The sequence below is a fragment of the Dreissena polymorpha genome, chromosome 15 (genome assembly GCF_020536995.1).
Source record: "Dreissena polymorpha isolate Duluth1 chromosome 15, UMN_Dpol_1.0, whole genome shotgun sequence".
Taxonomy (NCBI): Eukaryota; Metazoa; Mollusca; class Bivalvia; order Myida; family Dreissenidae; genus Dreissena; species Dreissena polymorpha.
The window spans coordinates 39,436,576-39,450,815 of record NC_068369.1 but is presented as its reverse complement, the minus strand read 5'-3'; the positions used below and the strand labels follow the sequence as shown (position 1 = coordinate 39,450,815).

Genomic DNA, 14,240 nt, shown 5'->3' with positions numbered 1-14,240 from the left:
GTTTTTAAATTCCTGCAGCGATGTCCATTCATACTACACACGAACACTAACTCCGATCCTAATAAAAAGACGAATTCTTTGGTTATTGTAGGAAAATATGTACGAAATCAGGGCCCTCAATCTATCAAATCTGCCGCCGAATTTCGGCTGTAGTCCCCCACCTGAAAAGTTTATTTTTTTCCCCCCAAAACAAATTTTTTCTCCCTCAGAAAATGTAAAAAAAAATCACAAAAAACTTTTTTCTGTTATAAAATCCACATCCAAATTTAATGTCCGAAATTTACGCAACTGCGGAAAGCGTCTGAATCGTTCAGAACTGTTATTTGTGTAAATGTTTTGTTTCATTTACATTTATTCTAGTCAATAAATGCTTTATTCAAAATGCAGTCTTTAGTTTTCAAAGAATATTTATTTGTACAGTAATTTACAGATAAAGACAATCTGGATCAAACATCTTGTTAAGAACTATATCTGAAAGTTAGTACTATGTCGTCATGCATTTCACACTGCTGATACCTGAAAATAATGACATTCTCAAGGAGTTAAATATTCAATTAAGTGTTGTGGTAAGAAAAAAAGCCTACCTCTGACCCACATTTAAATTAGATTACTGTTATGTAGATTGAGTAAAAGTCCACCTTTCTGTTTATAGACAGTCACATATATAGAAATATATATTTATAAGAGTAAAACACAGTTGTTGTTTTTTTATAAAAATTCCCCCATTTCCAAAAAAATTCCCCCTCCTAAGGGCTGCGGACCCCTTCCCCCAAAGTAGTGTGAGGGCGCTGGAAATATCTTCGTCACCATCGGCTCGGGGCGCTAATTTGTCTTTGCTGCATTTTATGAAATTCGTCTTCAATATCTTGCCTATTTTGTGTTATTGTAACATGTATTTATCAATATATTACAATTTAACACATAAAAAAAATCGTATAGTCTCGCTTTAATTGTTTGACAAAAGAATGCCATATTGTACAGAATCATCAAACAATACAAAACATATTCAAAAGTTTGCTATCTTCCAGAATGTGAAACTATCATTTATAATTAATTCCACTTAATCTTCTTGTGCTTAAAACAAATATTTTAAAAAGGGAGACAACTCTGTCAATTCAACATAATTTTTCATTTGCAGTTACTTCCCTTGACATGATAAACTATATAGTGTTAAAAAGCTGTTATTACTATACAAATATAAGGAAAATGACCCCCCCAGCGGCCATGCTTTTTTACCGATCCGAACCATTTTCGAACTCAACTGTCATATCCAAATAAGACAAATCTTCTGACCAAATTTAACCAAGATTGGACAATAAATGTGACCTCTAGAGTGTTAACAAGGTTTTACTATAGCCATATAAGGAAAAATGCCCCGCCCCTGGCGACCATGTTTTTCAACCAACTGACATCATTTTTTTTTTAACTCCTCCAAGATATTATTGTGATGAATCTTCTGAGCAAGTTTCATTACGATTGGACAATAAATGTGGCCTCTAGAGTGTTAACAAGATTTTACTATAGCCATATAAAGCCATATAAGGAATAATACCCCGCCCCTTGGCAGCCATGTTTTTCAAGCAAAGGTTGCCATTTTTTAACTCATCCAAGATATCATTGGGACAAATCTTCTGAGCAAGTTTCATGAAGATCAGAAAATAAATGTGGCCTCTAGAGTGTTAACAAGGTTTTACTATAGCCATATAAGGAAAAATGCCCCGCCCCCTGGCGGCCATATTTTTCAAGCAACCGACATCATTTTCGAACTCCTTCAAGATAATATTTGGATGACTCTTCTGACCAAGTTTCATGACGATCGGACAATAAATGTGGCCTCTAGAGTGTTAACAAGATTTTGCTATAGCCATATATAGCCATATAAGGAAAAATGACCCGCCCCTTGGCAGCCATGTTTTTCAAGCAAACATAACCATTTTCGAACTCATCCAAGATATCATTGAAATCAATCTTCTGACCAAATTTCATAAAGATTGGACAATAAATGTGGCCTCTAGAGAGTGAACAAGGCAAATGTTGACGTCACATGACGGACAACGGGCGACAGACAAAAGGCGATCACAAAAGCTCACCATGAGCATGTTGTGCTCAGGTGAGCTAAAAAGCTGAAGAACTCAACTCTCGCGCCTGGCTTTTGTTGTTATCTGGTATAGAAGTGCCATCTGTTATCAAAGTATCCGCATACCTGGCGTGAACCAAGGGAATTGATATATAATTATATAGAGTCCTTAATTAGCTCAAGACTTTGTATGACCTTTGACCTTGATTTGTGATCATATAAGAAATCCATATCACAGGGAAGAGGCATTTTTTATTTACTATTTATAGTATATTGTCTAGCAGGGGTTTTCCTGATATGTAAAAATGGCTGTAAAACGGACCCGATCCGAAAGCAACCGGACCTGATCCAAAACTGAAATTGTAAAAAAAATCCCAATTCCCCCCCCCCCTTACAACTACAGTCCACTCTCGTTATCTCGACATCGGATATCTCGATATTCTCGATATGCCGAAGTAATCTCGATGTCCCAACTTTTTGCCTTCTTTATCTATATAAATAAACATCGCATATCTCGATTTTCGTTATGTCGAACAATTCGACATCTCAATATAAAATTTGGTCCCGAGTCCCGATTTTACATGTATTTACTGTGGTTTATCTCGAAGTGCAAATAACTGTTCCAGTGTCGGCAAAAGGTGAGAACTTTTTTTTTTGATACTTCACTGTCCCGCTTTGCCCGGCTGCTCCCGATACTGTGCGGTAGGAAATTGATCCGTTAATTGCATCAATGATCACACGTGTGTAATGTCGTTAGCCATTAACACTTGAGTAAGGCCTGTCACTTTAACATCAATAAACTGCAATTAATACACAGCCTGCTGAAAGGCCGAACGACTAATTGTTTTTACAAGCAACATTCCAAACTGCATTGAGTTATATTTTTGCGTATATAAACCGTCGCAAATTTGCAGAATGTTGTTCTATCATTGAACTCCAACAGCCATTATCATGGCTAACTTGAAAGAATGTTTTGAGTTGTCGGTCGATTGAACTTTGCATTTCAAACTACAAAATGTACATGTACTCATGCAATCTCTGTAATACGTAAAACGTCATTTTAAGCATTTAAATGGCAAAATAAATCGTGCTTCGTAAAAACGCGTATATATCAGGTAGATAGTATTAGGCCACACGGTGACAGTTTTAGTTAGACCACTTAGCAGGTATTAAGATGTTAAAAACAATGAAAATTTTCGTCTCCTTTTTTCTTTGAAAACGCCTAATCGGATATCTCGAACTCTTGTTATCTCGATATTTTTTCTTGTTCCCGCCAACTTCGAGATAACGAGAGCGGACTGTAATAAGAAATACATTTTTTATATGTATGCTTAGTTTGCTTGATATTACATCTTAAATGAACGAAAATGAACACAATTTTTTCTTTTTTTTTTTTTTTTTTTGCGACCCCAATAAAAAGTTGAGTGTCGGCGCCAATTCGAGAGACACGGTCGGGCGATTTTTGGTCTTACCAGGTAAACTATTTAAATGTTTCTCATATTTTTAGCATTTTGTTGTAGTATACAGATCTCTGTATTTTTAATTGAAGTACTGAAACTTTATCTGCATGCCTATAGTGTAAGTACAAAACTAAATATGAATACTTGTAAGTCTACACTGTTTCTATACATTCAAACACTGCACAGCTTGTACATGTTACATAAGCTCTAAATATAATGTGTATAAAACTGTTAATATAAAACTACTGAAACATATAAACTCGTAATGCGTTGCAATCCCACTTTTATGGGGATTGATATTATTCTGCAGATATCATGCTAATGTAAATGCAACATTGTTGAATGTTCAATATGCATAAACACCTGTCATTTCATAATTTCAAAATCTCAATTAATAATAATAAGTGTGATAACACAAAACACAGTTTTCAGTTGTTCACTTGCTGCTGTAAAATGAGATTTTAAATGATTTTTTATTTAAAACAAATATCTGTAACAAAATATGAATTTGATTTAATGTTGAATCGCTTAAAATTTACAAGGAAGTAAAAAGATTCCGAAATATTACTGGTTTGATACAATTGAAGTTTATTTGATACACATGTTCAGGAAAAAAAATAAAAGTACCATCATTATCAACAATCAACGAGAAATAAGAAAGATGTAGGATTTATACGCTTAACATGTCTTATTGTATAAAACAAGTGAAGAGTTGATTGAACGCTGAACAGAAACCACTTATCCTTTAAGTTGCTGCAAAATATACGTACAACTAAGATCTATGACGCAAATGTACCATTTCTCCTAAAGATGTTACCAAAATTCTCCCTATTTGGCTTTAGGGAGAAGTGACTTCTCCCTAAATTTTGAGCCTAGCTAGACCCCTGAATTTTTTTCCAAATTTACAATATTTTTTAACAAAAAACTGAACATGAACTTATTGCCCAAATTTATTCAAAATAGGATTTTAAAATAGGAGTTCTCATGAGAAGAAGTCATTGACCGACAAAAAATTTTGAATATTTTCTCTGTTCCAAATTTCAGTATAAAAATGTCAACAGGAATAGTGTGTTGAAACTTTGTCATGTTTTTTTAGTTGCTTGAAAAGGATAACCTCCGTCAAGGTGTCATTCAGGTAAATTTAATTTGTTTTTGAAGTTTATTCATCGCTTTCCTTAATTTTTCACCAAAGACGTCTGATTAGGAATGCGCAATGATCAGCTGCACAGAACTGCGGTTGTCTTTATGAAGGGGTACATAATTATGGACTCCCAGAGCCATCATGGCACAAATTATCAAAGGCTCTGGGAGTCCGTTTATATTGACTAGAGGTAGTACTAGTTGCAATCATCCAACTCACAGCCATTGACCCTCTGTGTCACTGGGAGTTGCAACTGGTAACAAGATTTTTGCCGCCCCGAATCCAGGCGGTATTTTAATCGGTCATATTAGCAACATAAACTATTTTCTGGCATAAATAAACACAAACAATTTACACATCATTTAAAAAGAGGTTCATGAACACAAAACATAGTATTTAACACTCAAATATAGTAATTAATGTATCACGTTTATAATGGGTGTAGAAAGTAAGATCCAGCATCCAAACTGGACAGCCCAAACAGTATACACCAATCAGGTGTGTATGAAGCGCTTTTTGGACATCACTATACATATCTACCAGAGGCTGGAGGAGTAATTAGGCATTGAATATCAAATAAGAAATGATCCACCTACCAAACACTGGTCTCACCCTTATTAAAATGAAAACGGAAAATTTGTAAAAAAACTTCATTAAAAAATTATGAAAAGTTTAAGTTCATTCAATCTACATTTGAACTCATGCCTATCAGCTTTGTTAACCACTAGTCTATCCACTGCACCACAGTTATTGGTGGTTGTAAGGGGATTAAATTGGGATTATGGAATTACCATAATATTGAATAAGATATAAATTAAGAAATTAGCCATGTGATTGTTTACTGTTATATTGTTTTGTAAGGATAAATAAATGTTTTGAGCAGCTAATTGCAGAAGCCTCTACAGCACAGTGGTAAGTGCAGTAAACTTGAGAGGCTTAGGAAATTTCAGGTATGGGTTCAAATACTGTTCTCAACATATTTTTAAATTGTATATTCCTATGATAAAATGTTAAAGATAAGTAAATGTTTCGAACAACACTCTACAGAAGCCTCATTAGCTCAGTTGGTAGAAGACCGGTCTATAGAAGCTTCACTGCTCAGTTGGTAGAGCACACACATTCACTTACAAGCACTGTCACACAACCATGGTCACACAACCATGGTCACTCAGGCATGGTCACACAGGCACATTCACACAACCACAGCCACACAGGCATGGTCACACAACCACGGTCACACAACCATGGTCACTCAGGCATGGTCACACAAGCACAGTCACACAACCATGGTCACTCAGGCACGGTCACACAACCACAGTCACACAGCCATAGTCACACAACCATAGTAACACAGGCACAGTCACACAGGCACGGTCACACAACCATGGGCACACAGGCACGGTCACACATCCACAGTCACACAGGCACTCGAACAGGACTGTCAAACAGGCACAGTCATACAACCAAGTTCCCACAGGCACTGTCACACAACCACAGTCACACAACCATGGTCACTGTCACACAACAACGGTCATGTGAACAACCTGTCAATAATGACTAATTGCCTGTATCAACACAACATTAACAACAACAGTTTATAACCAAGTGTGAAATGTGTACAGAATAATTCATAGTCATCAAAAACATTTCCATATTACCCTACATTATTTTTGTATAAAAATGTGTACACAAAAGGTTTTAAAATATAATATACTGTGCTGAATGCAATGTGATTTTTCGAAAAGAATTAAGTGCTTTCTGACAAAAATGTAACATAAAATTCAGCCAAACTAGTATTATCTCAAAGTCACACAAACAGAAAAAAGCACACATATCAAACACTTATTTAAAGTCAACATACAATTGGCAACAACAAGTTTTAATTTATAACACATAAAAAGCTGAAGAACATATAAAGATGATAACAAGCTTAATATCTGTACGTATTCTGTTTTCAAGTCTCCACTCTTTACTCTGTGCATTTAAATGCATTACTTGTACTCCATGAAATATGCATGAGTGACACATTATAGATTAGATCAAGGTAGTTAATTCTATATTTTTGAAAGATGACACATAATAGGTAGATTAAATTAGCTTTACATATTTCAATGTTGGCAGGTCCAGGGCTTTTTTTCCTTCTGTTAGAATGGCCGGGAAATTTGCAACTCAAAATTTTCACAATATCAAGAAGTTTGCGACTCAATTTTTCACAATTTCAAGAAGTTCCCAACTCAATTTTTCACAATTTTAGAAAGTTTGGGACTGGTTTTTTCACAATATGGGGGGGGGGGGGTGCCAAGGCCACTTCACAAAAACAGGAAAAAAAAGCCTGAGGTCTATGTATAAATTCTTATAAACTAAACATAATCTATAAATATCTAAATTGCATTATGTTGCCTTTTCTAAGAAAAGTAGAAATGTATCAATGACACTGATTCGGCAGTGTTGGACACTAATCTGAGTAAGGAGTCCAAGAACTCCTAACTTTTGAAATTTAGGAGTCCCGACAGATTTCAAGGAGTCCAACAATTAAAACTCTTTTTTATATCATTTTCGGCTAAAAACACATGTCAATCCATGACATGTTAAATTTTTATTGCATGTTTGTTTTTTAAGATCGAAGTTGTAAGTGACTGTTGTTCAATATTTGTTATATCACATTGCAAAATATTTGACGCATTCCAGTAATATTTAAGTTGATCATTTACTTAATTATTGTAAGATTTCAACATATACTATTTTCTATTATGCATTACAATTGCTTGTTTAACCTCGACGTTAGGTTTAAAAAACATTCTTGGAGCCTTCTGTTTTGTTTGTGTCATAGTTAATAAATCACATCGTAAGGGTGTAACATTAGTTAAAAACCATATATTTCTCATTGCTTTATATATATTCTTTATAATATTTAGAATGTGGAAATTGGGAAACGTAATATACCGGTAATTCTAATTTTATTTCATCATTGGGATTTTACACCATGAAAACATGTTAGGACAATATTTTGCATGCAAAGCACAATTTCCACGAGGATTACACCCTGTTGCCTTCATCAGTCTCTTAACTTGCCACGATTTTATCGTGGAGGAGTATACGGTAGGAACCGATTAGTGTGGTTGGTATGACAATGCCTACAAACTGAATTAAACCACTGAAATCATCGATTGATAGTGACAAGGGTCATTCACGCTCAAATGATTCACAGATCTTCAGTACCTTGGGGCCATAAAATGTACAATGTGAAAAAAAAAATCCGTTACTCACTGTGATGATTTTTATAGTAATGAGAAACTGTGGGGCAAAGCTAGTTTACTACAGCAAAAATATTTGTGAAAAAAACGGCCACGATCGTTTCATAGTTTGCATGTTCTCCTATTACTACATGCACGGACAGTGACAGGGAACCAAAATAAATAATTTCAGGTCCGTTTGCTTTTGTCCATGTGTTCAAGCAGAATGATTTGTTGCACATTTTTCGGATCCACAAAAGTTCGGACATTCTGATCTTGCGAAACAAATAAGGAAATCAACTGATTTTTCTAAATTTCAAAGATGATTTCAAAGGAGTCCGTTGGACTCCTCTGACGCAAAAACAATGAGTCCCAGTCTCATTTTAAAGAGTCTCGGACTCCCGGACTCCCATTTATGTCGAACGCTGAGTCCCCCACAAAACATGTTTGGACATAGACTAATCTAATGATATATAGTCAACAAAGGACAATTGTTTTTCAATTCAGCATTATTTTTTTATTCTCAACATCAACATTACAAACGAGAGGGCCTGTAAGGCCCAAAGTCGCTCACCTGAGATACAAAGGAACTGACCTGCTAAGTGCAGCCCCAAGAACAAAATGTTCTGACCAAGTTTCAGGAAGAGTGAACAATAAATGTTACTTTTAGAGTGCTAACAAGGTTTTACTACACATGTATAGCCATATAAGGATAAATTCCCCACCCCTGGTGGCAATGTTTTTTAACCGACCGGAACTATTTTTCGAATTGATCCAAGATATCATTAAAACAAATGTTCTGACCAAGTGTTAACAAGATAGGACAATAAATGTGAGTTTTAGAATGTTAACAAGTTCTTACAATAGCCATATAAGGAAAAATACCACACCCCATATGGCGGCAATGTTGTTCAACCAATCAGATCCATTTTGGAACTCATCCAAGATATAAATGAGACCAATTTTCTGACTAAGTTTCATGAAGATGGGAAATAAATGTTACCTCTAGAGTGTTAACAAGGTTTTACAATAGCAATATATAACCATATAAGGAAACATGCCCCACCCCCTGGTGGCCATGTTTTTGTACAAGTAAAATTTCAAAAGTTCCATCATTTCCAAACGCTGAATCAGTCGTTGTTGGCTATTTTTTTTTAAATTAATTATGTTCACATGTATGTCAATTTTTTGTTAAATGGCCTCTATATTATCGAAACTCATACTCAAAAAGCATGTTGATGCAGTTTTTTAAAAGAGAAGATTGTGTAAGATAAACAATATCGTTTAACTGTATCGCAATTTGGGCAGGAATAACTCGGGTACAGTCTAATATCGACCGGGTATGTTTAAGTATATTAACTGTACCCGGGGAACATGTAAATATACTCAAGAATACCCGGGGTACATGTAAGTAGTACCTAAGCCGACTATCACCAATCAAGCATTAATGATAGTTAATAATTTATATATTTTTATAATATAAATACCGGTAATACACATTTGTAAAGCTTAACTAAATTACTAATAAAGAATGTTTTTATAGATAAAATTAGAAGCTTTTGCATACATGAACAGTGTGCGAAATTCGCAATAGCCCGAAGGGTTTTGGCTAGTGTCACTAGTAGTGAACATCCATTCGGACTAGTGGGAATTAAATAATTTATATAGTCGGCCTAGTAAGAAATTTTACTTTATATATATATGTATAAGAATTTGGGCTATAACTTTAGAATCCGAATTTCGCTTACTGCATGAATTCTAATTGGTAACACCTTCGTCTTAAAAGGAACGCAATTCGGTAGACTCATTACAGTTGGAAGTGCTGTGAAAAACAATATTTATTTCAATTAAAATGCCTAAAAAAAGCAAATCAGAGCGAATCGTCAGGATCGAATCCTTCAGGGTCGAACTGTTAAGGGGGCGAATAGATGGGAGATTGTTTGGGGTGATTTTTGTCAAATTATGATTTTTAATAGCGAATAGTAGTATACAGTACATTTGATAAACACTTACCTGGGTGTTATTCTCCCACTGATATCTTTTTCAAAATCTGCATCCAGAAATTTGGGGTATTTAGTCTGAGATGTCGACATGTTCAATGCACTAACACGTTAATTTATGCAGACTTCGGCAACACTTAATTTCTAGCCAGATACTTTCGATTTGCCTTTGCGAATATTTTAAGTGTCAACACGGATGTGACTATGTACAGTAATGAGTATGAATGTAACGTCGCGCTTTTAAATGGCCAATAGTAGTACTTCGGGAGGATTCGATTTCTTAACTTCAGTGAACAAACTGTCAGCCAGTCAGGCGAGTCAGTCGATAACGCCCTTCAGGCCTGCTATTCGCCGAAAAAAAGACAACCATTGATGGGTGATTTTAGCGCGAATGGAAACACAGGATCTACGGGAATCTACCGGAATCAATTCTAAAAAACAAAACAAATTTGTTTGTATAGGTCCCTGTTTGTTTGTTTGTATAGGTCCCTGCATAAATAGAGGATATTTGTTTCTGTCAGTGTAAGATCGTTTGTTATTTCAAAGACCAAAGACCTAGATCTTTGCAAAGAATACCTGTATTCTATAGGTCTTTGGTTATTTCACAAGTGATTATAGGAACTATATGTTCATGAGTGGCGCCGCAACGAGTGAAAATATTAATTTCTATGATAACGAGGGAAATAACAAACGATCTTACACTGACATGAACAAATTTTCTGTTTCTTTTATGCCCCTTTTTCGAAAAAATAATTAACAGCTGTTCCCTTTCGCTGAAAAGTTACCCTTTCTCCCGTGGCGTGCCTCAATACATTAATTTCAATACACAAAATGACGTCATAATTCCAGCGAAATTCTCCAGTAAAACTCTTTTACAATGTAAATAAACGATTAAAAAAGCATAAAATAAAAAGAAAATTTGTTGGATTCGGTGGAATACCGATTTTAATTCACTCGTGAGCATAAAAAAATATGATAATCTAAATATGATAATCTAAAAATAATCTGGTTCTAGGCCCAGGAAACGGACTCGAGAGCGTTTATATAAGCCTAAGGCTTTCGATGCAATCGAGCTAAAATAAATAGGTTTAAACTAAAATAAACTTGAAATATAAAAAGTAGTTCAGATAATTTGTTATCTTCCCCGGTGAGAATAACAGTTTGTTTATTTTCACTGCTGTTATTTCACAGCAGAAATGTCATATTTTATCATTAGGTATAAAAGAATTATGTTTATTAATTGTATTCTTTAATATAGATACTAAATCAAGAATAGGACATGTGCACGAATGTGCATCGATATACAAGCTAATATATAGTCACACTATTTCAAATAAATTATATATTAATAGTATTATTTATAACTTATATACAACATGTTAACTAATCATACATACATCTATAAATTATTTTACATGTCTTTGAAAATAAAGTTTTAATAAATAGTAAACGTGCTATTTTATTATTAATAAACACGCATAGCCCAGTCCCTTTACTTTGTCAAAATTTAAGAATGTCATATTAAATAATTTTTAACTTATTGTGGACTTTAAATTACTGAACATGAATCATTCAAACATACACATGGAGACTTTTTTACCGCAACACTTTTCAAACTTGAATAGCTGAGTAATGAGTTAAGATTTTGATTTAAAATTGCACATGTGCTCATTTGACTATATTCTGTGCAAGATAATGATAAAATCATTCATTCGTGACCATGGGGCGCTTTTGCACGTGCGGTAGGTGTTGTTTCATCTTTTCAAATTTTACGTTGCCCTTCCCGGCGGGCTTATTGACCTTTTCTTGCAGATAAGATTTAAACTTTTCTTAAATAAGGTTACTTTGTTGAAATTTCTGAGTATTTCAATTCAAAGAACTTGCACTTCAAATCATATTGAATCATCAGCTTTGGTCCGCTTTTTTCATCGTAACTGCCAATTGTAAGATTCTTAAGTACCGTTCACCATGAAAAACATTTCTTTGATGGGAATTTTCAGAAGTTTTGACAGTGCTATGAACATGTTCATGGATGAGAAGGATTCACACTTGGCGCATCTGATAAGTCCAAGTCGTATATGGGACATATTACGCCGGAGCTCTTACATTGTGAAAGGCACGTGATATGAGATTTTTTGTTCAGTCCCATTTTCAATTAGCAACGATTTCTGAGTTATGTTTAACGAGATTCATCCCCGGCAAGTTGCGTTGATACTGAATTAAACACACAACCACCGTCTTGAAAATGTGGGGTGCTTTTTTCCCTGCTTTCGATATGTAAAGTCACTATAAAGAGTGTTTTGGATTTTGATAATTTAACGAACAATATTTCGCGTTCAACATACCTCTCCTGTTTGCGTGACGTAACGAAGACTTTCTAAACCTATCGAGTATTCGAAGGTTCAATCGTCGTTAGTGCAACCACGGAGACCAGTGTACGAAAGCGGAATAAAGCTCTTAAGTTTTTGAGCGGAAGTTGCAGGTCTGAAAATACCCCAAATAATATTAATTACCATTTTTCGATGATTATTTGATTAAACTATTGTTTTCGTTAATATTTTAGCAAATCATTATAACAATAAAACGTACTCATTTTGATATACACTTTAGAATTACCTGTAAATAGATCTTTGTTTGAATAATCTAATAATTTACATATGGTGTGCTACCATTCCTTGTTGTAATCATCCAAATTAGATGTGCCTTTCGGTGCGTGTAGCGCCGCTAAATGTCGCATCGCCGTTATATGTCGCAGGCTACGAGATTTGTCGCAACCTTGACGATAAATGTCGCAAGGAAAAATAAATGTTGGAAAGCCTACTGACGATAAAGGTCGCAACATTAACGTAAAATGTCGAAAAACCTTGGTAAGTCATGTTAAAAATGAAAAGATGAAGTAAAAATGAATAAAACTTTAAGGTTAGATCTAGATTAACCAACGAGGCTCTTTGGGCCGACTTCCATCACAATGGTCAATGTTTAGTTAGTATTTTAATAAACTGTAATGTCATTTTAATATTCAGGGTTGCCCGTGGATTGGCGTTTAGTTATTTAACCACTATTTAAAGTGGTTTTGGAAAATTATCTTTATATCTTGAGGGAATATATTATTGTTATGAGTTTTCACAAAATTAAATCTTGAAAGCAAGTCGCAATATTTAGCTTACCAGGATCAGATTTTTTTTAAATGTATAAAAACTTGCATACAATATATTTTGCTAAATAAAATAAAGAAAATTACTCCCAATGTTGTACTTTATATATAGATATAAAGTCTATGCTTTTTATTCGAGTATTTAGGCGTAAAAAACGCATGGGTAATAATACACGTATTATAAAATCGTTACCATGCGCTATTTATAAAAATATTAACCAATTAATTGACAAAATCCGATTTTTTAAGAACGCACAATACTAGTTTTCAAAGAAATTCAATAACTAAACACTAAACGTTAGCCTATGTAGTAATATGCCTCTCAGGTCGCGTCAGGTATTTCCGAATCACGTCACTTATTCCGAATCGCAATAATGGTAGTATTTTGTATCATAAACCTTGTAATAGTATTGAACAGGCTTTACCATTTTATTTTATTTTCATTCCACTTTTATTGCACGTCAATTTGATTGTATTGTGTTTTAAATGGCGCTGCACTTAGACGTTGTCTTATATTTTGTTTGATAGGTGGATTTTCATGTACCTTTCGCTTTCTAGAGCGCCACACACATTAATGCAAATCAGCTTGGTATGGAAGCGTGACGCTTGTATGTAAGTGAAGTTACCAATGTATCCGATTGAGGTTATATACCGTTATTGAAGCATGCCTCTTTAAATTAAAAAAAAAACGTTCAACTGATTCGGCCGATTCACCATATTTTGCTAAAATACCACTTTTAAATATTTAGATACAGGTCACACATCCAAATGTATGTGGCCAAACATTCACTTTGTCGCTTGTATAATTTTGTTCAATGTCCTGCGCCCATAGTTCAGCAGCCAAAAGTTCAAATCAAGATTTTTCTCAGTTTCTTGTAGAGAACACAACAACCACCACACTGATAGTGATTGCCCATTTGTCTGAGAGATCCTGGACTAAAGACTAACACAGGTCCCTGTAAAGTTAGTGTACGTGACAGACCATTAAGCCAATTTGCGTACAGCGCAAGTATTTATATTGTAACGTACAGCGACCAAATTGTACAACCCCAAGTCCCAATTAAGAGATTTCCCGGTCTATGGATGATCAAGTACTTGAAGAGAACACAAACACCTATAAAGCTGATATAAGCTCACGCCATTTGACTCGTCACGTCTATATGATCATTAATATA

At 34.7% G+C, this 14,240-nt stretch overlaps 1 protein-coding gene across 1 annotated transcript in view; it reads right to left on the bottom strand.

The window, feature by feature from the left end:
- LOC127859416 (uridine phosphorylase 2-like) overlaps positions 1–10,282 on the bottom strand; it is a 35,963-nt gene extending 25,681 nt beyond the window's left edge. The window contains exon 1 of the mRNA XM_052396781.1: positions 9,925–10,282. Coding sequence (XP_052252741.1) covers positions 9,925–10,004 — 80 coding nt within the window. The 5' untranslated portion in view covers positions 10,005–10,282. The remainder of the gene's footprint in view (positions 1–9,924) is intronic.
- Positions 10,283–14,240: the final 3,958 nt, after the last annotated feature.